This window comes from Anomaloglossus baeobatrachus, chromosome 12 (assembly GCF_048569485.1).
Source record: "Anomaloglossus baeobatrachus isolate aAnoBae1 chromosome 12, aAnoBae1.hap1, whole genome shotgun sequence".
In the NCBI taxonomy this organism is placed as follows: Eukaryota; Metazoa; Chordata; class Amphibia; order Anura; family Aromobatidae; genus Anomaloglossus; species Anomaloglossus baeobatrachus.
This window is the reverse complement of record NC_134364.1, coordinates 26,801,489-26,825,591: the sequence shown is the minus strand read 5'-3', so window position 1 is coordinate 26,825,591 and position 24,103 is coordinate 26,801,489. Positions and strand designations below refer to the sequence as shown.

The 24,103-nt window shown below is 46.4% G+C and overlaps 1 protein-coding gene across 9 annotated transcripts in view; it reads right to left on the bottom strand.

The window, feature by feature from the left end:
- The window catches only part of LOC142258359 (ryanodine receptor 3), an 847,167-nt gene that overhangs the window by 493,107 nt on the left and 329,957 nt on the right, over window positions 1–24,103 (bottom strand). For all 9 annotated transcript variants that reach the window (XM_075330934.1, XM_075330936.1, XM_075330935.1 and 6 more), the window contains 6 exons: window positions 21,762–21,857; window positions 20,514–20,632; window positions 18,001–18,134; window positions 14,383–14,624; window positions 7,225–7,417; window positions 2,428–2,644 (listed from right to left, as the gene is read on the bottom strand). In XM_075330934.1, coding sequence (XP_075187049.1) covers window positions 2,428–2,644; window positions 7,225–7,417; window positions 14,383–14,624; window positions 18,001–18,134; window positions 20,514–20,632; window positions 21,762–21,857 — 1,001 coding nt within the window. The remainder of the gene's footprint in view (window positions 1–2,427; window positions 2,645–7,224; window positions 7,418–14,382; window positions 14,625–18,000; window positions 18,135–20,513; window positions 20,633–21,761; window positions 21,858–24,103) is intronic.

Here is a 24,103-nt window from a genome sequence, read left to right as displayed (position 1 = left end):
AGATAGCTGTCAATCACTAGTAGGTCCGCCCACTGGACTCATATACATAGAAACACCAAAACTTTCAATAAATAAAATACAAGTTATACTGAATCTCCAACAAATCTACATATTACTCAGCTTCTATTTCTATTTACCCTGTTGGCCACAGATTGGACTGTATATACAACGGTCAGGTTCCCTTAAAGGGAATCTGTCAGCAGGTTTTTGCTGTGTAATCTGAGGACAGCATAAGGTTGGGGCTGACACACAGATTTCAGCGATGTGTCACTTAGGCTGTGTGCTGTTGCTTTAGACAATGAAGATTTTATAACCAGGAGATTATCACTGCTGTAACTAGCTGGCACATAAGCCCTTGTCCGGTCACCCCCTGCCTCCCTCTGATCAGATCACTGTCAATATAGAACGTATACAGAGAGCTGTGATGTAGGTGGGGTTAGGTTTCTAAGCTCTGCTACATCTAAGAACTCTGATTGTGTCACAACGGCTGCACCCAGTAAGCAAATTGTTGAAATCAGAGTCTCTATTCCTACATTATGATGCTCTCAGATGAGGTAGCAAAAGTCTTTTAAGTAAAGTATCTACCCATCACAACTACTAAACGTTTAATTTAGAGTAGAGAATATTCAGCAACTATGAACATTCTGTATAAATGGGGCATAAATGATGGGGTTCGGTTCATACATCTGACAATGGTCTGGGGCCTTCAGTGCAGCACAGGCTGAATGATAGCAGATATTAGTCTAGCCCTGCTTTGTGGCCTTCAATTTGGTAATGCAAGCCAACTTGAATCATATCAAGATACAGTGGTATGGATAAGATAACGCTCTTGATAAAAGCAGTGCCAACACAGGGATTTGTAGCTCACAACACTTGTACAGATCTTGAATATGCTTCAGTATCAGGAGTCTAAAGATGCCATGAAAACAACCTGCTTGTGTATTTATACCTACATGTTTCACATAACGGTCACAATCTATCCTAAACACATACTGTATCTCTGATAATGTACTAAATATGAAATGTTTACACTTTATTTGCACCTATAAATAAAGCTTAAAGGAGTGATCCGAAACAAAGCTCCTATTGCCCCTCTGCAATATGCACAGTGACCGTGCTCATTTCTTGCCAGCTCTGATCAGATGTAACGAGCCGGCAAGAGGGTGCACTGTCAGTGCGTGTTGTAAGCAGAATAGCCGGCGTGCAGGAAAAGCAGAGACCAGCGCTGCCCCTGCATGGAAGTGACGTCGATCAGATCTCTTGCCGGCTCGTTACTTCTGAGCAGAGCTGGAGTGCGAGCGCACTGTTGCTTTTCATATTGCAAAGCGACAAGTATATACTGAGCATACATTGGACTTCAAGACAGACACATGCTCAGGAGAGTAGGGACAGAGCACTCACTGAAATGGACATCTCTGATGACTCTGTTTCAAGGAGGGGGCAGCAATGGCTGCAGCAGTGACCGCGGTCTCTGCCTCCTGATATAAGCTATCGTACTATAGCCGATCCACAGCCCTTCTACCATGGGACCACTTGTAACCAAACGAGATTGAATAGGAGGCACTACATTCAATGTCTACTAATCTGTTTCTAAGTTACTTTCAAATCTCTCCTTTTTGTCTCTCAATATGCTGCTGTCCGCTCCATCTCTCCTTTTTGTCTCTCAATATGCTGCTGTCAGCTCCATCTCTCCTTTTTGTCTCTCAATATGCTGCTGTCCGCTCCATCTCTCCTTTTTGTCTCTCAATATGCTGCTGTCAGCTCCATCTCTCCTTTTTGTCTCTCAATATGCTGCTGTCCGCTCCATCTCTCCTTTTTGTCTCTCAATATGCTGCTGTCCGCTCCATCTCTCCTTTTTGTCTCTCAATATGCTGCTGTCAGCTCCATCTATCCTTTTTGTCTCTCAATATGCTGCTGTCAGCTCCATCTCTTCTTTTTGTGTCTCAATATGTTGTTGTCAGCTACATCTCTCCTTTTGGTCTTTCAATATGGTGCAGTCAGCTCCATCTATCCTTTTGTCTCTCAATATGCTACTGTCTGCTCCATCTCTCCTTTTTGTGTCTCAATATGCCACTGTCAGCTCCATTTCTCCTTTTTGTCTCTCAATATGCCGCTGTCAGCTCGGTCTCTCCTTTTTGTCTCTCAATATGCTGCTTTTAGTTCCATCTCTCCTCCTTGTCTCTCCATAAGCTGGTGTCTGCTTCATCTCTCCTTTTTGTCTCTCAATATACTATTGTGAGCTCCATCTCTCTATTTTGTCTCTCAATATGCTGCTGTTAGGTCTGTCTCTCTGATACCCCACTGGTCACTGCAGAGTCAGAAAACAATAAAAAGCATAAGACCTACAAGCCCAACAACCATTTCGCAATCTCATGAAAGTACAGATACATTTTAAGCATGTTATTCGGAAATTAAAAGAAGACTTACCTGGCTGGTATCAATGGGGCAAGGAATGAATGAGGCTTGGGACAGGAAGTGTGTTGTACCCAACAAATCCCGAACTCCTTCACAATCTCTTTTGTACTCTTTTACAGGCTCTACTCTCATCTTCTCTTTTGGCAATAAGGCCTCATAGCATGGAGCGTAGCCAGCAGGGGGTAAGAACTTGAATTCTCCATGGCGACCACCAAGTAGGAATCGGACCCTAGAAGATCACAAATCACTTGCCTATTTTTAGGAAAGTTCCAGTATGTATGTAACATTACATTTCTACTTGCATGGAAATAAAAATATACAAGGGATTACAAAAAAGGAGAAGGACTTTGGAAGTCTAGTTACAAGTGAGTTAAAAGGAATCTATCACCACTTTGAGTTTTTTAAACTGTTAATATGGGCAAACAGGTTAGAGAATCCATACCTTTATGTCTCATATCAGATGCCTTGTTGAAATGTCATCTTTTTTCACTTTATGTAAATGAGCTCTTCAAGGCTATGGGACGGATACTGCCTGGAAGATAACTCCGCCTCCAGAGCTTATTTTAAATAAAATGGGCATTACCAGTGTGATGGCCGCTCTCTGCTCTCACTTCAGGTTCCTCTAAACTTCCGTTTCCATATCACAGGAAGACAGGGTTGCAATATTTAAACCACTGAAAAAACTCGGGATGGTGCATTTCCTTAATATCAATCTTTACTAAACACAATATTAAAATTTATTTTTTATATACATATGTGTAAACAAAAGGTCACTATGTACTCACACTGGACCGACCATTATACCAACAGTTAAGGTCTATTGCTACATATCCAAGATTCACCTTATTTAAACAAAATAACTCTTCATATGGTGTTATGGGAACAATTTGTTATATAATTGGGTTAAACTATGTGTTTTTTATATTGATGTATCTGTTAGGATATACTGAAATGCATTCACTGTTATCCTTATTATCTTACACATAGTATATCTATGGTTTACCCAGTCCCATATCCTTCTCAATTTCTGGATACATGTACACCATAACAAGCGATTTAGTTAAAGAGTTAAATAGTGATATTTGATGTTCAATATGTGGCAAATACTGACCTGACAATAGCAGTTACTTGGCTTGGCTGTCCTTTGTCCCGACGCGCGTTTCCCACTTCTTCAAGGGACGTGTGTATGTAAGATTGAAAAGTGCGCCTTTTTATAGCGGTGCATGTGATCCGTGACACATGAGTAGTGACGTGTGTTAGGTGTTTCCCTTCTGTTGACGCGAGATCCCCCGCACTTCCGGGTACGTCTTGCTTCTTCCGGGTTCCGGTGTTTGGAACGCATGCTGCGTGCCAGCAGCCACGGTATTGCTGCTGAGGCAACCAGGTTTGCGCATGCGTGCCAAGTTATACCGTACTAACGGAATTGGCTCCCAGTGAGTGAGGGGGTCCCGAGTACAAGGGAATCATTTATTACCCGTTTGTTTTATGTTATTTAGGATTGTTATCAGTACATGGCCTGATTTAGATGACTATGGTGATGTTATTATGCAGCTAGGAATGGACTCCTAGGGGTTTCCCTAACTTGGTTTATTTTAAAGAAAACTTTTTTTTAAGAATTTTTAAAAAAAAAAATCTATTCCGCCCCAACATTATAATGAGTAGGTCAATAAAAAAAGTGTCATTATGGTGATATACTATTTAGACTATTTGTTTAATTAATGTGACCTCTCAAAATATATATACACAGCATTGCCACAGCTGTGCTGTGAATTATTCTTCCTATTTTAAGAGATAGATTTTTTCTTTTATCCTCATTTCTATATCCCTAGTCCCTTCACGTAGCCTAATTTAATTCCCCCCATTTTTGCCACGTAAAAGGAAGAGCAATTCTCAAGTTTCTAGATATACATCCTTATGCCCTCTGATCAGTTTATCCAGTATCTATGGAGCTAATATTACTTATATGTTGATGCTCTTCCATTCAGGTGTTTCAAATGGGCTTTGTTGTTCCTATGCTATTTAATCACCAACACTATCTTCTACCTATAGTCATTAGCCTTGGATAGTTATTATGTATTCTAATGCTGATTTGCATAATTTTCTATATGAGATTCTGAGCTAATTCCCATACACTGTGACTACTTTAACCCCATCAAAATGTCAATTATTTAAATTTTATGGTTAGTCCCACCTTAAAAGTAATTCCCACATCCTTAACAACAAGGGCTGGAATATAAGGACAAATAATGCAATTAAAGGGTTGCAATATTCTAGCAATGAAGCAGAGCTCAGGGAGCTGCAAAAATGTGTTTGCAAGAAGTCAAATTTAATTTTCCTGTTTTGTGTCAGTTAATTCTGTCACACTGGTAACGCCTCTTTTATTTAATATAAGCTCTAGAGGCGGAGTTATCTACCAGGCAGCATCCGCCCTATAGCCTGGAAGAGCTCATTTACATAAAGTGATAAAAGATAATATTTCAACAACAAGGCATCTGATATGAGACATATAGGGTATAGCTTTTTTCAGTATTCTATAACCTGTATCTCCATATTAACAGTTTAAAAAGGTCAAAATGGTGACAGATTCCCTTTAAGCAGCAGTACTCAATGTCAGACAGCAGCTGCAAAAAGCAAAAAATATTTTGTGGGGTTTAAAAATGATAAGCCTGTAATGCCAATAAAATATTACCCCTCTGCAAACCCTATGTGAGGCCACTTCTTGAGCATAGAATGTAGAGCCAAAAACTCTATTCTATCAGGTTTATTGGAAAGTTATAATTGGTTCCAAAAGGTGAGCAGCTACATTATTAAATGGTATGAAATTATGGAATGACTCTCCTATGACAAAATGATGTTGCAGAAAAAAAGATTTCACCAGTCAAAATTTTTGTTCCATAAAACACTGACAGAGATGTCGGACAGTGGCTTATTCAGCTTTTCATTTAACACACATGCATGTCTGGACAAACCATGCATGGGTATGGGAGGGTAGGGAGGAACAGCTTTTGTATAGTATAGCACAAAAGTGATTACACCTCTCAAATTTCTGTAACTGTCATGTGACTCAGTATTACAAGGTGTCAGGTGTGAATGGGGAGCGGGTGTGATAAATTTGGTGTTATCTCTCACACACTCTCTCATGCTGGTCACTGGAACTTCAACATGGCACCTCATAGTAAAGAATTCTCTGAGGATCTTGAAAAATCAATTGCTGCTCTACATAAAGATGGCCTAGGCTATAAGATTACCGACACCCTGAAACTGAGCTGCAGCAGTGGAAAAGACCATACAGCAGCGTAACAAGACAGGAACCATTCAGAACAGGCCTCGCCATGGTCTCCTAAAGAAGTTGAGTGTCTGTGCTCAGCGTCCTATCCAGAGGTCGTCTTTTCAAAATAGACAGACGTATGAGTGCTGCAAGCATTGCTGCTTGCTGGAGAGGTTGAAGAGCTGGGGGGTCAGCCTGTCAGTGTTCAGGCAATACGCCGCACACTCCATCAAATTGGTCTGCATGGCGGTCATCCCAGAATGAAGCCTCTTCTATAGAAGATTCGAAAGAAAGACTAATGACAAGGATTACTGGAACCAAGTTCTGTGGTCTGATGAGACCAAAATAAACTTATTTTGTTCAGATGATGTTAGGCGTGCATGGTGGCAGCCAGATAAGGAGCACAAAGACAAGTGTGTCTTGCCTACAGTCAAGCATGGTGGTGGGAACATCATGGTTTGCGGCTGCATTAGTGCTGCCGGCTGTGTGTGGCTGCAGTTCATTGAGGGAACCATGAATGCCAACATGTACTGTGACATACTGAGGCAGAGCATGATCCTCTCCCTTGAGAAACTGGGACACAGAGCAGTATTCCAACATGATAATGACCCCAAACACACCTCCAAGATGACCACTGCCTTGCTAAAGAAACTGAGGGTAAAGGGTGCTTTACACGCTGCGACATCGCTAGCGATTGCTAGCGTTGTCGAGCGCGAAAGCATCCGCCCCCGTCGTACGAGCAACATGTGGTGATCGCTGCCGTAGCAAACATTATCGCTACGGCAGCGCCACACGCACATACCTGTGCAGCGACGTCGCTGTGACCGCCGAACAATCCCTCCTTCAAGGGGGAGGTGCGTTCGACGTCACAGCGACATCACCACAACGTCACTAAGCGGCTAGAAGCGGAGGGGCGGAGATGAGCGGGACGTAACATCCTGCCCACCTCCTTCTTTCCGCATTACCGGTGGAGGCAGGTAAGGGGATGTTCCGTCGCTCCTGTGGTATCACACATAGCGATGTGTGATGCCGCAGGAACGACGAACAACATCGCTACGTACGAGACAACGATTTTTGTTTTTTTGACGACCTCTCCAAAACCAACGATTTTTGTCTCTTTTGCGATCATTTAAGGTCGCCCGTACGTGTTACATGCTGCGATGTCTCTAACGACGCCGGATGTGCGCCACAAACACCGTGACCCAGACGATAAATTGTTAGCGATATCGCAGCATGTAAAGCACCCTTAAAGGTGCCGGACCGGCCAAGTGTCTCCAGACCTAAACCCTATTGAGCATCTGTGAAGATGGAAGATGATCCAGCAGCTCCTGTGACGCTCGAGTGAACGCCATGCCCAAGAAAGTTAAGGCAGTGCTGGAAAATAATGGTGGACACATAAAATATTGACACTTTGGGCACAATTTAGCCATTTTCACTTAGAGGTCTACTCTCTTTTGTGGTAGTTGAACTTCCCAAAATGTCTTCATGTTCTAAAAGTTAATAATGTTGATGGAAGTGCACACGTGGTTAAAATGACTTACTTGACACCAGCAGAAAAGCTTACAACTGGGAAAAAGAGGCCTTCAGTATTAAAGTTCTCAAACATGCCTTGGACAGGCTGCCCATTAATGCGAAAAGAAATACTCGGCACTCCCAAGTCCAGGCAGCAGCTGACCACATCATCGGATGCCAGTAAATGCTGGTTTGTTGAAGCCACGGCTCGCGGTACCCTCCCTATATGAAATAATAAGAGAGTAGGTAGTAAGAGGGTCAATAAATACAACATTTATCTTAGTCATCTGCAAAAATAAAAGAATGGAAGCTGCAGGGAAGTCATGAAAAGAGCAACAAAGCGATGTGATTGAAGATAGCGTCCTAATTATCCTGCTCTACCATGAGTCAAATACAAAGCGCTTCGCTTAATTTCTGCCTAATACGTCAATGAAGAAAAAAAAAAAAAAGAGGACAGAGTTGGATGAGTCACAGCGAGAATAGAATGAGATCTTGTGAATTGTGCACTATACACTTCACAAAGATAATATCACTTTTTTCTCCTGCGTAAATTGACGAGAGACCATTCACAACTCCACATGTACTATTTTAGGCAACTGGGCCTTTGGCTCATCTAAAAACAGACCGGATAGATTTAAAGGGGCAGTTTCGTGAACCCCATCTTCCGGGATAACTGCCCCAGTGAAATCTAGTTAGACCAGCTGATGCGTAGTTACATTAGTTATATCATACATTTCCTATGTAGTGAGTGTGGCAGTCACCTATGGCAGTCACCAACAAAACGCCGATTGCAAAAATGGACCCATGAACCAAACACTGATAAAAATCTGTTACAAAATACTAATGAAAAATCGGTCAATGTTTCATGTGCGAAAAAAAAAAAAAAAAATAATGCAGTGGCCAGCCAGCTAACAAAAAAAATGTCAGGTCTTAAGAGCTGCAGTCACCTTTTTTTCAGGAAGGATACCTTTCATAAAAGCCTTTAATAGATAATAAGGAAAGATAGGAAGAAAAATATATTTTATGACATGGACTCTTAAAGGGAATCGGTCAGCAGGTTTTTGGTATGTAAGCTGCAACCAGCATGCTGCAAGGGTTTAAACATAGAATTCAGGGATGCCTGTCTTATCAAGGTCTCATCTGTTGTTTATTTGCTATGTTTGTTTAACCAGTAGGACTACAATGTCACATGCACGGTAGTCCGGCACGCCCCCTCCTCTGATTGACACCTCACAGTCAACATACAAATTTCTGTTGAAAGCCTGGTGTGGACGGGGCAGCTCTCTCAGCTCTGCTGCTTTGCTAAGGGCCGCTTCACACATCCGGCATTTCGCTGGATTGCCGGATCCGTCACACTCCAGTACAGTGTTAATACTGTACTATGGCATCGCGGCAAGCTCCGGTCATATGCTCCGGTCACATGACAGCATGTGACCGGAGGTTGCCGCGATGCCATTGTACTGTATTACACTGTATTGGAGTGTGCCGGATCTGGCAATCCGGTGAAATGCCGGATGTGTGAAATGGGCCTAAATCTAAACACTGTGATTGTGTCAGAACAGCTGCACCCAGTAATCTAAGTGATACATCATTGGATTCAGGATCATTTGCCTACATCCTGCTGCTCTCAGATGAGGTAGCAAAAACCTGCTGAGAGATTCCCTTTACGTTGTGGCTATAAGGGTACTTTCACACTTGCGTTATTTTCCTTCCGTTACAATCCGCCCTTTTGGGAAACAGCGGAATCCGTTAACGGATTCCGCTGTTTCCCATAGACTTGTATGGTTGACGGATTGTACCAAAAGGAGCTGCGTTGCTTCCGCTGGGCGACGCTCCGTTGCTTCCGCCCAGCGGGAGGAACGCAGCATGTAACGTTATTTTGAGCAGCGGAATCCTCTGGATTTCACTGCGCATGCTCTTTTTTTTTTTTTTTTTTTTTTTTTTTTTTTAAATCAAACTTTATTTTGGCTCGCGGTGGCCGAACGTTCAGCTGAGCGCCCGGCCGTCGGCAAGCGACAGCGCTCAGCTGAATGACCGGCCACCAGCATGCCCGGCCGCCGGCAAGTCACAGCGCTCAGCTGAGCGCCCGCCCGCCGGCATGCTCGGGCGCCGGCAAGTGACAGCGATCAGCTGATCACCCGGCGGCCGGCTGCAGGGAGCGATCAGCTGATCACCCGGCGGCCGGGAGCGATCAGCTGATCACCCGGCGGCCGGGAGCGATCAGCTGATCACCCGGCAGCCGGCTGCAGGGAGCGATCAGCTGATCACCCGGCAGCCGGCTGCAGGGAGCGATCAGCTGATCACCCGGCGGCCGGCTGCAGGGAGCGATCAGCTGATCACCCGGCGGCCGGCTGCAGGGAGCGATCAGCTGATCACCCGGCGGCCGGGAGCGATCAGCTGATCACCCGGCGGCCGGGAGCGATCAGCTGATCACCCGGCGGCCGGGAGCGATCAGCTGATCACCCGGCAGCCGGCTGCAGGGAGCGATCAGCTGATCACCCGGCAGCCGGGAGCGATCAGCTGATCACCCGGCGGGCGGGAGCGATCAGCTGATCACCCGGCGGCCGGCTACTGGGAGCAATCAGCTGATCACCCAGCGGCCGGCTGCAGGGAACGATCAGCTGATCGTTCACTATAGTCTGCCGCTGGTAAAACCGGGAAAAAAAAAAAAAAAAAAATCAAAACGAATTGCGTTGTTTTGCAGCATCCGTTGCATCCGTTGTGTCACTATATGCAACACATCCGTTGCATCCGTTACACAACGCAATGCAACGGATACCGTTCAACGCAAGTGTGAAAGTAGCCTTATGGACAACTGGATTTTGCCAAATTAAGCATGAGCAAATAGTTTATCACTTAGTACTAGAGTTGAGCGGATTGGTCATAATCCGGGTCCGGCGGATCCGGATCGGGTTGCCGCCGAAGTCCGGATCCGATTCGGGAGAGAGAGAGAGAGACAGAAAGAGAGAGAGAAAGAGAAAAAGAAAAAGAGAAAGAGAAAGAGAAAAAGAGAAAGAGAAAGAGAGAGAGAAAGAAAGAAAAAAAAAAAAAAAAAAAAACAACCGGATCCGGATCGTGCACCCTGAATCCCAGGTACTGGTCGGACTCGGTTCGGGCGCTGAAACCGTGCGGATCCGGGTCCACTCAACACTACTTAGTACATGTGTCCACTTTCGCTCAACAAGCAGTACTTTTACCAATGCTAGATGCCAAAGACCCAGAATTGGCGCTGTAGCAGTGAAAGTGAACAAAGAGCCTGCTGGATGTTTTCTTTCTTTCTTATGAGTTATGTAGTCTGGTGACGGGTGACCCGAGTCATTTCACAGGGTGAGGAATTACGGCTGTCCCGTTATACACAGCTGTTATATTTAAAGACAGTGGATTATATAAAGGAAATTAGCTTTTGTTGTATTATGAACAGGGCGCCCAGCGCAAATCCCTCCAACTGGCAAATGTACGATTGTGTTTTCTTCCAAGCTTCCAAATCGCGTTAAGCTCAGGATTCGGCGGTGGCTTCATTCCATGTATACCCAGGGGGACGCAGCATTGTGCGGCCTGGGCAAAATATATAGTATGAACCAGTAGCTTCAGCCATTGAAATGATACTTTTATTAGGAGTCATTCCATACTTAAATTAGGGCAGAAGACACATGTTTTCTTATTTTATTACTTTGTGGAATGCTCTTATAAACCTAAATCCTACCAGAAAGCCGCCTTTTATGCAGAAACATGGCAGAGCTTTCTACCTTAAGTGACATACGTCATCAGCAGCTCTGTTTAATGCTAATTCCAGCATTGACACATTGTGATAGGAAATTAGTTTTTACAGTAACAGCCCGGTCTGCCTGCCTGACTTAAGAGAGGGTGACATGACTAAGAAGGGATGCTAGGCCAGTGGGATAGCAAGGGGTTAAGTTGAGGATGCACTTTGTGCAGGAAAATTGGAGGGTGGGGTTGTGGGGCCCTGTGATTACTCAGGGGGAGGGCAGTTATAGGGTTATAGGGTACTATATAGGGCAGGGCTTTGGGGTGGGGGAGGTCATTCGTACCAGCTTATGAGCTTACTTTGTTGCAGCAGTAGGCGGAAAGAAGAGGGATATTTGAAGGTGCTGTATTACACATGTCGCGGGTAGAGGAGGGGATGCCGCGCTCTCCCACTGCTCGGGTCCGGCTGGCACTGCGGCCTGCTGCTGCTGCTGCTGCTCGGTGGCTCGAGCGATGGGCCGGATCCCGGGGACTCTAGCGGCGCTCCTCGCCCGTGAGTGAAAGGGGATTGGGTTTTGGGATAGTTTATTGTCCGTGACGCCACCCACGGTTGTGGTGATTATGTGGACACCACCGCTGCTCTGGCTGGGGATCCCGGGAGTGATGGTATGGAGCAGCCAGTTGTTGTTTTGCCCCTCCGTGGGAAGGGGTTGGTGATCCCGGGGCCCAGTGATGGGGTTGGGATGGTGGACAGGCGGGTATGGGGCCTGTGGAGGTGCAGGGGCACGGGGACAGCGCTGTGCCGCACGGCACGGTGGTACTCACTCAGCCCAATGAAGCACACAGAGTCTCTGCTGAAACAAACGGCTGGATGGACGGGTCCCACAGGCGGCTGCGGTGTTTTTCCCCTGACCCCAGGTTTTTAGTGTAAGTCCTTTCCTTCGCCTCCGTGCACACTCTTCCTGCTCTCCGGTTTCCAGTTGGCTCCCCGATTCAGTACCGGGGGGCCACCGCCCAGCCTCGGCTACCTGCGGTTCCACCAACTGGCTCCCCGGCTCCCTGCAGACGGCCACTACCGTCTGCCTGACTTTCTGCACAGGGGCCCTAGGCTCCAACCTAGGCCCCAGTCTGCGTCTGCCTCTCTGCAGACTTCCTCTCTCCTTCACTCCTGAACTTCTCTCTGGGCTTGTTTCCTGCCTCAGGCCAGCTCACTCAAGGGTGGGCGTCTCCATCTCCTGACTCCGCCCACCTGGTGTGTCAGTCTGAGCCCGAGGCAGAAAGCAGGTCACTTTGGGGATGTCTGCTGTGAACTGCTGGGAGTGGGGGTGTGTGTGTGTTGTTACCTGTGTCCCCTGGCTTGTCCAGGGCGACACACACAGAAGAGTGAGGGGGGGGGAAGCCAGTGCAGGAACGGCTTACCCCTGGTGGTGCAATAGTGTTGTTGGCTTTAATGTGGGTCCCTGCTGGGCTAAGGTCTCAGCGGGACATAGGTCAGGCAACACTTGCTAGGTGCCCTCGAGCCGGTGTGGTGCAGCTCAGGGCTGCAATCGAGTACAATGGGAACCTTCACTTACCCCTCCTCCTTTTCGGGTGGTTATGTTATTATGTTATTATCATTTTGATGTATGAAAATTATATATTTATTGTTGTTGTTGTTGTTAATTAAAGGGGCTACTGTGGACTTTTGTAGCACCCACGGGGCAAGGGGTTAACTTTACTCGTCGCCGGGCCGGTGATGTTGGGCCTGGGGATATCACGAGTGGCCCTGCCCGGCTTCGTGGCCCCGAGGCGTACAATAAAAGGGGATGGATGGTGATGATGGAGAGGGAGGATGAGAGTAGCAGTGGATGGGAGTGAGGAGGATTATTGTCATGATGCCACCTGCGGTACACAGCCAGGGTTTAGCCGCCACTGCTGTCACTGTCCTCCGGAGTGGATGGTAGTAGCAGCAAAGATGGTTCTGCTCCCCAGTGGTGGAGCGGGCCCCGGGGAGGACGATGTGGATGAAAGTCGGCCACTGGCACCGGAGCACGGGGCAATGGCACCAGTAATGTTATAATGATAGACTGAGGCAGCAGGTGTGGGTCAAGGTTTCCTATAGGCCCAGTCACACACAACGACTTACCAGCGATCCCGACAACGATACGACCTGATAAGGATCGCTGGTAAGTCGCTGGGAGGTCGCTGTTGAGATGTCACACAGACAGACCTTACCAACAACGCAGTAACAATCAGCGACCTGTATAACGATCTCGGTGGGCGTTGGGACCGTGTTAGGAGGTCATTGGTAGGTGTCAAACACAGCGATGTGTCCTCCCCAGCAGGACATCACCTTTGAAGAAAATGGTCCGGATTATTTGGCAACGACTAGCGAACTTCCAGCAAGGGCCTGATCGCTGGTAGGTGTCACACATAATGAGATCGCTGGTGAGATCGCTACTGCGTCACAGAAACTGTGACTCAGCAACGATCTCGTTAGTGATCTCGTTGTGTGTGACGGGGCCTTAACTCACTGTTCTGGTGCTGCACTCAGGGTACCGGTCTCCGCTGTGCTGGCCCCAGCCGATCCCGGGTAGGTTCAAGGTCAACGCCGGTGCTGTTAACTGAGGGACCTTCCTCCTTGCGCTGTTGGATCACCGTGGCCTGAAGCTACTTGGGGACCCCAGTTCTTGACTTGTTGTCTCCCGTTCTGTATGTAGCATCCGCTGTGGGGACGGACTCAGATTACGGCTCCGGACCCTATGTAGCACTGTGCTCCGGGAACTTTGATGGCCAGAGGGACGTGCAATCTCCCTGTCCTGCAGATTCTGATGATGCGACGTGAAGTACATTTCACCCTAGGATTCTGCACACTGTTTTGTGCCGGTTCCAAGGGAGCAATGAAGCTCTCCCCTCAGCAACCATGTTTCTCCTCTGTCTCTCAGCTCACACGGGCGTCTCCTGCCTCTTCCAGTCAGGCCGGTTTTAGCTGGAGAAGATCTAAAGCACTCTCTCCAGCGACCATGTTGTTCTGTGTCCCAGACTATTCTGAAGTGATTTTTCCTGTTTGTTCTGTAACTTCCCCAGTGCTGCCCCACCTCCTAGGCAGTTGCCCTGGTAACCGGGAATTTTCCAGGCTGGCTGACTTCCTGAGTTGTGTAACTGACTGGCTCACTAACTGGAGGTTTGTGTGAATGTTGTATAAGTGCTAAACACCAGCAATTAACCTGTTCATTACCCGTGATAAGTACTGCACCTTAAGTGAGATGCAGTATCCTGTGGCGACTGAAGCCTCAGGGGCGCCACACTTTTACATCCAATGTCACACAGGGTTTGTGTCTTATTTTAGGTAAAAATTCAGGAAATGGGGTTTGGGGTTTGTGGTCGGTACCGTAAGGTAAGGCCCTCAGTCAGACTTTCTGAAGTCATGCCACAATACAAATCTATTGTGACCTAATGATAATTAAAACATAAAAAAGTGAAAAACTCAAAAATGAACTTACCAGACCACAAGTGAAGACCATCAAAGCCGTAGGAGAAAAGATCATCCCCTACACCATTGCCTCCCCATCCTTCACCTCCACCAGGATAAGGAGCATAACCAGAGGTGGAAGCCCAACCTACGCGCAGGTGAGTAGGTTCTGGAGTTAGAAATGGATCCACCTGATCGATAATCATCTCAAAATACCACTTTTTGTACTGTGCTGAGCCCTCAGCTACACCCAGGAAGATATTTGGCCTCATGCTGAAAAATAACACAAAAATGTAAAAATTGCTCAGCGTATTGAACCATTTTTAGTAATACAAAATAGATTAAGTCTTTCAATTTCACAATATGCTCACATGTTGAAATAGTTAATTTCTATATTGAAATGACATTTTAATGAGATGTCATTGAGATCTAGCAAAGGCAAATGCAACCACAAAGTCTAAAAGGGCACTTTACACACAGCGACATCGCTAGCGATGTTGCTGGTGAAAGCACCCGCCCCCGTCAGTTGTGCGTCACGGGCAAATAGCTGCCCGTGGCGCACAACATCGCTAGGAACGGTCACACGTACTTACCTGCCTAGCAACGTCGCTGTGGCCGGCAAACAGCCTCCTTTCTAAGGGGGAGATTCGTGCGGCGTCACTAAGCGGCCGCCCAATAGAAGCTGAGGGTCGGAGATGAGCGGCCATAACATCCCGCCCACCTCCTTCCTTCCTCATTGCCGGCGGCCGCAGGTATGGTGATGTTCCTCGTTCCTGCGGTGTCACACATAGCGATCTGTGCTGCTGCAGGAACGAAGAACAACCTGCCTCCTGCAACAGCAATGATAATTGGAATTTGAACGACGTATTAACGATAAGGTAAATAATTTTGATCGTTAACGGTCGTTCGTGCGTTTCACACGCAACGACATCGCTAACGAGGCCGGATGTGCGTCACGAATTCCGTGACCCCCAACGACATGTCGTTGCGTGTAAAGTGGCCTTAAAAACTCATCCTTGCTTGACATTCTATGGAGAATCAAATTAGATATTCATATGTTATCAATCATCTACGTAATAACAATAATAACATTATACATAGGAATTGTTAATAAAAATGTTTTGCCATAAAAAACATTTACCACCCAGCTACAGGGTAGGTGATAGAGGTATGATTGCTGTATTTGTGAGGGAAAGGATCCAGTGTGACTGTCCTTTAGAAAGAAAATGGGGCGGTGGTCCCACATGTTCACTAGCACTCCATTCACACAGGAGACTATGGAACCGTAGTTCTCATGATCTGCGGCAGTACCGTCAGACCCCCAGCGATCATACATTTGTTATCTATCATGTGGACAATTCCTTTAAAGGGAATCTGTCAGCAGGTTTTTGCGTCTTCATCTGAGAGCAGCATGATGTAGAGAAAGACCCGGATCCCAGTGATTTCTCACTTAGATTACAGAGCGCAGATGTTCTGACACAGAGTTTTTAGTTTAAGCAATGCAGCAAAGCTCAGATAGCTGCCCCCACCAGGCTCTCTAAAGGGGGCTTTACACACAGCGACATCGCTAGCGATCTCGCTGGTGAAAGCACTCGCCCCCGTCGCTTGTGCGTCAAGGGCAAATTGCTGCCCATGGCGCACAACATCGTTAGGACCCGTCACATAGACTTACCTGCCTAGGGACGTCGCTGTGACCGGCGAACCGCCTCCTTTTTAAGGGGGAGGTGCGTTCGGCGTCACAGCGGCGTCACTAAGCAGCCGCCCAATAGAAGCGGAGGGGCGGAGATGAGCGGGCTGAATATACCGCCCACCTCCTTTCTGGCCGCAGGTACGGTGTTGTTCCTTGTTCCTGCGGTGTCACATGTAGCTATGTGTGCTGCCGCAGGAACGACGAACAACCTGTGTCCTCAACAACCAACGATTTTTTGAAAATGAACGACGTGTCAACGATGGGCGATTTGGTGAGTATTTTCCATCGATAACGGCCGCTCGTTGGTGTCACACGCAACGACGTCGCTAACGATGCCGGATGTGTGTCACGGAATCCGTGACCCCGGCGATATATCGATAGATACGTCGTTGCGTGTAACGGGGCCTTTAGGGTACTTTCACACTTGCGTTATTTTCCTTCCGTTACAATCCGCCCTTTTGGGAAACAGCGGAATCCGTTAACGGATTCCGCTGTTTCCCATAGACTTGTATGGTTGACGGATTGTACCAAAAGGAGCTGCGTTGCTTCCGCTGGGCGACGCTCCGTTGCTTCCGCCCAGCGGGAGGAACGCAGCATGTAACGTTATTTTGAGCAGCGGAATCCTCTGGATTTCACTGCGCATGCTCTTTTTTTTTTTTTTTTTTTTTTTTTTTTTTTTAAATCAAACTTTATTTTGGCTCGCGGTGGCCGAACGTTCAGCTGAGCGCCCGGCCGTCGGCAAGCGACAGCGCTCAGCTGAATGACCGGCCACCAGCATGCCCGGCCGCCGGCAAGTCACAGCGCTCAGCTGAGCGCCCGCCCGCCGGCATGCCCGGGCGCCGGCAAGTGACAGCGATCAGCTGATCACCCGGCGGCCGGCTGCAGGGAGCGATCAGCTGATCACCCGGCGGCCGGGAGCGATCAGCTGATCACCCGGCAGCCGGCTGCAGGGAGCGATCAGCTGATCACCCGGCAGCCGGCTGCAGGGAGCGATCAGCTGATCACCCGGCGGCCGGCTGCAGGGAGCGATCAGCTGATCACCCGGCGGCCGGCTGCAGGGAGCGATCAGCTGATCACCCGGCGGCCGGGAGCGATCAGCTGATCACCCGGCGGCCGGGAGCGATCAGCTGATCACCCGGCGGCCGGGAGCGATCAGCTGATCACCCGGCAGCCGGCTGCAGGGAGCGATCAGCTGATCACCCGGCAGCCGGGAGCGATCAGCTGATCACCCGGCGGGCGGGAGCGATCAGCTGATCACCCGGCGGCCGGCTACTGGGAGCAATCAGCTGATCACCCAGCGGCCGGCTGCAGGGAACGATCAGCTGATCGTTCACTATAGTCTGCCGCTGGTAAAACCGGGAAAAAAAAAAAAAAAAAAATCAAAACGAATTGCGTTGTTTTGCAGCATCCGTTGCATCCGTTGTGTCACTATATGCAACACATCCGTTGCATCCGTTACACAACGCAATGCAACGGATACCGTTCAACGCAAGTGTGAAAGTAGCCTTAGTCTATAGACAATGAGTTGCTAAGACAGCAGGGGGCATGCCAGACTAGCTGACCTAGTCAGGAATAATAATCTCCTGAAGCTAAAACAAACATAGCAAGTAAACAACAGCACACAGAGTGATAAGACATGCATCACTGAAATCTGTGTGTTAACTCATACAGTATGCTGTCTTCAGACTACATAGCAAAAATCTGCTGACAGATACTCCCTTTAAATGAGATATTTTGAAATGTTATTTTACAGATAAAACTTTATTTTGTCACCATGATGACAAGTAGAAAATTAGTAATTTCTTCATTGTCAGCTTATAATTTCATCAGGACAATCCTCCAGGGCAAAGCAGCAGAAAACTACCTTTCCAAAAAAGATACAATTTTGTGGCATTAATACTTCAGAAATAGATCAGCACAATGAAGAAAAATATATGACTTCATAAATAAAAAATATACCTTGTGACATCATTAACCAAACGAGTTTGTAACAACAAATCTCTCCTGGGCAGCAGGTTGTCACAAATTAGATTCTGGTTAGTCCGCACTGCAACCCCATTACATACACACAGAGAGCACAGGACATCCAGAACCTAAAGAGAAGACATTTAGTAACAATATCATGATCACATGTCCTATGTATAGTAAGTGCGCCGCATTTAGACAACATAAAGTGTTGTAATGTTTAAAATAAAGAAATATAAATCCTGCAGAATAAATGACATGCATTCTTATAGTAGGATGGATCTCAATGGTGTGGGATGTATCTGGGTGTTGCCACGCCCTGCACTGGATCTGCCCATTTTGGCAGAGTTGATGGGAGTGGTGTGAAAACAGCAAATTCACTATTTTTTTGTACAACTTCAAATTGCGCAAAAAAAAATTGTGACTTTTCAAAATGTTTTAAGTCAGAGAAGTGGCATAAACACTTCTATCTATTGGCACAATAATGCACCAAAATTGAAGAGCATTTGTTAAAAATGTAATTTATTTTTAATGCAAAGTACTAGTTTAAATGTGCAACAACTATGAGAGGCAACAATGAATAATGGAGATACGAGTGTTAGGCTATGTGCGCACGTTGCGTAAATTCATGCAGTTACGCTGCGCTTTGTAGCGCAGCGTAACTGCATGCGTCCTGCGTCCCCGGCACAGTCTATGGAGATTGTGCAGGGGCCGTGCGCACGTGGCATATTACAACGCAGCGCTTCGGCTACTGCCGAAGCGCTGCGTAAAAAGAAGTGACATGTCACTTCTTCCGTGCGCTTTGCCGGCAGCTCCTGCTCTGTCTATGGCAGGAGCTGCAGGCAGAGCGCACGTTCTTGCCGGCACCATGCGCCTCAGAACGGAGCTTTTCAGCTGCGCTCTGAAGCGCACCTTTTACGGTGCTGGGCTAGTACGCAACGTGCGCACATACCCTAATTCATCATTTTAAACTTAATCAATTTTGTGCTTTTTTTTAGACCTTTCTTTATCTGATGCATATTACAACAGGATTGACTAAAATCATAAATATTTTTTATTTTATGGTGAATAAAATCTGTTTGTTCACTTATTATGCAACAAATATATTATTTAAATGGGTTCTGTGAGAATGAGATAAAACGGCATCCCTAGTATACTTCAAACTGCAGTCACATGTCATGTGTTAGGACAGGGAGCATACTGAAAACATACAGCTTTCGAGACCTGTGTCTCAACTGATAAAAGCTGTATTACATATACCTCGGTTGGCAGGGAGCAAGGCTGTGATTTGTAAAGAAGTATAATCTCTTACTCGCTGAGCTCAATGGGTATATCTCAATCTTCATCCTCCTCAATGTCTGTTTTCCAGTCGGGCGCATCAGCCTCCATGCGCTCTTTTAAAGCCGTCAGCCTGAGGAGGCGGATGAAGCTGGAAATCTCTGTGCCTAGCAAAATACGGGTAAAACATATTTCTTCACAGTCTTGCTCCTGAATGACTGAGGTATGTGTGATACAGCTCTTAGTTGAGTAACAGGACTTGAGAATTGTATATCTGCAGCCTTTACTGGCACGTGATTAGGACAGGCTGGAGTTTGAATTATATCAGGGACACCATTTTATTTCATTCTCAGAGAACCACTTTAAAGCATAAAAACGTAAATGCACATATAATTAGCATTAGTTTGTATTATTTATACTTATATCTATTGGTTACCATAGTAGAAGTGTTCTCTTTACTCAAACGTATATTAGAAATTATAACTATTTAAAATAAGCAAACAAGCATATATGATTATTTTCAGGCTTCCACTACAATTAAAGTAATTATAAAGGTACCTTAACTACCACCTCTTTACCCTTTGCTTGTAAATTATAAGTCACCATGGAAAGGGTCCTCTCTGCGTCTGTAGCAGCCTGTCACTGATTTATATTACATACTTGTGTATTATTAAATTTAGGTTATGTAAAGTAAACAGTATTTTTGCATGTACAGTCATCTGTAATTAAAAGGACATGTTCTTGCTATATAATGAGAACACCATGATGTAGGGGCTGAGACCCTGATTCCAATGATGTGTCTGTTACTGCTTCAATAAAATCAATGGTTTATCAGCAGAAGATTATTACTACAGGACTAGCTGTCTTGTAACTACTAGTCAACTGCTCTGTGTAACCCCGCCCCAATTACTGATTGGCAGTTTTCTGCCTATGTAGCGTGTACACAGAAACTTGCCAATTAGAATTGGGCGGGGTTATACAGAGCTCAGCATTTTTAGGCTTGCTAGATCTGCAGCAGAGAAATCTGTGATTATATCAAAATTACTGCAAACAGACCAGTAAGTGACATATTGCTGGAATCAGGGTCTCTGCCTCTACATTACGCTGCTCTCAGTTTAAATAGCAAAAACCTTTTGACGGGTAATTTTAAATACAGAATAATTATTATTATATTCTATTATTAACAATAATCATTATTATTACCAGCAAAGGTACTTTTTCGGACATACCTTGTGGTTTCGTCCATGTTTGTCCAAAAGAGAAATTATAGAGCGTATATGTCCCTTCTCTATTAAATTTAAAGCCTCGGGGCTTTCAATCAATATGCAATGTAGAACCTCCAGTATTCCTACAAGAAAACAGATAAACTGTCCTTTCACGGCAGCAAAGCATGACAAAACCTAAACCTGGTTACACTTGATGAAAAGTTTAATATAGCCCCTTGTCAAAGACATATAGCTCTTTTTCATAGACATATAGCCCCTTGTCATAGACATATAGCCCCTTGTCATAGACATATAGGCCCTTATCATAGACATGTAGCCACTTGTCATAGACATAGAGGCCATTGTCATAGACATATAGCCCCTTGTCATAGACATATAGGCCCTTATCATAGACATGTAGCCACTTGTCATAGACATAGAGGCCATTGTCATAGACATATAGCCCCTTACCATAGACATGTAGCCACTTGTCATAGACATATAGCCGCTTATCATAATCATATAGCCTCTCATCATAGACATATAGCCCCTTATCATAATCATATAGCCCCTTATCATAATCATATAGCCCCTTATAGACATGTAGCCCCTTGTAATAGACATATAGCCCCTTATCAAAGAGAAGTGCTTTGGCTAAAATTAAATTTTTAGGCTGGGGCCACAGGGGGATTACTGCGATCCCCTCACATGACACTCGGCTCACGCTGGCAGTACAGCAGAGCCAAGTGTCATGCGAGTGTCCCTGCGACTGAGGTCCGACCGTGTGATTGGACCTCAGCTGCGGGGAGCGGGCCGGCACTGAGGAGGGGAGGGAGGGATTGATCTCCCTCTCTCCTCCATAGCCGGATATTGCCATTCTCGCCCTGCACTCGCGGGTACAGCGGTGTACCGCGAGTGCAGTGCGATTTTTCTCTCGCCCCATTCACTTGAATGGGTGCGAGAGAAAGAGTCTCGCTTTACAGTCGCAGCATGCTGCGACTGTTTTCTCGGTCCGATTAGGGCTGATACAATAATCGCTCATGTGTGCTGACACACAGGCAAATATTGGTCCGAGAGGAATGCGATTTTTTATCGCACTCCACTCGCACCAATTTTCATGTCGTGTGGCTTAGGCCTTAGACTGCTGTTGACTGCTACCCAAATTATTTATTGCCAATGACAAAATAAAAGGGAAATGTCTAAAATATCTGTATCTTAATAAGGAAAGAGTAAGTACTATTTTCTGAAAGAGACAGGGCACTGCGAATATACCTGAAGATGATTCAAGACGCTCCAATTTACTTATAAGCCAATCCAAATTATTGGAAAATTGGGCACAGTTGCTTCTATTTCCGCGAATTAGAGCAGCTAGAAAGCAAAAGAAAAGGAGGAAAAAAATAATATGTTGACATGTTGTAAGCTGGCACCCATAAAATCCTGTGTGATCATCCAATTTATTTATTATGCATTGCCTATATAGTGCTAATATATTCTCCAGCACTTTACAGGTATCATCACTGTCCCCATTCGCGCTCACACTATAAATTCCCTATCAGTCTTTGCAGTGTGGGAGGAAACTGGAGAACCTGGAGGAAACCCATGGAAACATGTGGAGAACACACAAACTACTTGAAGATAGTGCCCTTGGTGAGATTTGAACCCAGCACCCCAGTGCTGCAAAGTAATCACTGTACAGTGCTAACCACTGAGCCATCATGCTGCCCGCTGTACAGTGTTAACCATTGAGCCACCATGCTGCCCACTCTACAGTGCTAACCACTGAGCCACCGTGTTGCCTACTGTACAATATTACCGTGTTTTTCCAAAAATAAGACCTCCCCCAAGGCTTAAATATAAGCCCTCCCCCGAATATAAACCATAGTCGCAATTCAATAATGAAGTGTTCATGCAGCTGAAAAAGGTAAAAAAAACTGCAGGACACTTCATTATAGGCAGTAGACACCCTGCAATCACAGTCACCAGACGCCGAGCGGGGGGCACTGCAGTGGATCGCACACCCACACACATCAGATCCCTGACCCGCACACATCAGATCACACACCCACACACATCAGATCACACACACATCAGATCACACACCCACACACATCAGATCACACACCCACACACATCAGATCACACATCCACACACATCAGATCACACACCCACACACATCAGATCGCACACCCACACACATCAGATCGCTTACCCGCACACATCAGATCACACACCCACACACATCAGATCACACACCCACACTCAGCACATCCAGCGATACCGAATTCTTCTGGCCGGCAGAATCCTGAGACATGCTACGGTGGAACGCATGGACCTGCAGCTGCGCATGGAATGCTTCCAGGACCGTGATGCGTTACTTCCTCCCATCTTTGCCTGAAGCCAGAAGCATTCTGTACCATCGGATGTGGTGAGTTGCTAGTGAGTGTGTGATCTGATCGGTGATTGTGTGTGTGATCCGATGAGTGTGCGTGTATGTGTATGAGTGTGCGTGTATGTGTATGAGTGTGTGTGTGCGTGCGATCTGATGTATGTGAGTGTGTCAGCCAGAAACAGGGAGGACGGCGTGCAACATACCTGCTGGGAGCGCTCGCCGAAGATCATAGGGAGGACCTGAAAGCCACACAGACATCCCGGCCCTGGTAAGTATGAGTCTCTTGGGAAGGGGGCGGGGTTGCTTTTTTGGGGGGATAAACTTACCCCCAACCATGTTTCCCCAAGAATAATACTACTCCAAAGATAAGTCCTAGCGCTTTTTTGGGGGCAAAAGAGGTATAAGGCAGTGTCTTATTTTTGGAAAAACACGGTAACTACTGAGCTACCGTACTGCCCACTGTACAGTGCTAACTACTGAGCCAACGTCCTGCCCACTGTGCAGTGCCAACCAGTGAGGGACCATACTGCTAACTTGGGATTACAGTTTTAAAGAGAAGCCATCAGGCGATTCATGCTGCCCAAACCATAGACAGCATGAAAGGAAGTCTGGCAGCACAATTGTAGCCGAGTATATTATTCTTGGAAACGCTCTGGCAAGACTAATCCAAGCACTGCTCCAGGAAGGCTCTTCCCAGCACTATTAAAGATTGATAGGTCTCTATGTTCACATGAAGAAGAGATATATTCACCTGCAGCAGTGTTGGGAAGACCTGACCAAGGGCAGTGTCACAAGGAAATTTGCACAAAACTTGACGACTGTCATGGCGGCATCAAACTCTGTTCACATTGCAGAGTCTGACATTTTGATGGTTTCTTTGGTGTCTCTGATCAACTCAGACAGACCCAGGTGTCGACCCACTGTCTGTTTATTCATAGACAGCCTAGCAAGTAGTAATGTCTGCTAGCCTGCGCGTTAGGCTTCTTTGATGGCATGTTGTAAGGAAGCCAATCACTTCTGGTCCTCTCATTTTTAGGCTGGAGGAAATCTTCTATGTATGTCTGTACCGCCCCGCGCTCGGCTGCCTGCCGAGCCACTCAGATCCGGGCTCGTTTTAGTGGGTGGCTCGAGCACCTCTAGACCCGGGGATCACGTCGCTCTGAAGGGAAGCTGGCACTACGTGTAGGGATTTCAGTGGGGAGGTTCACGGCCGGGGCGTTTTAA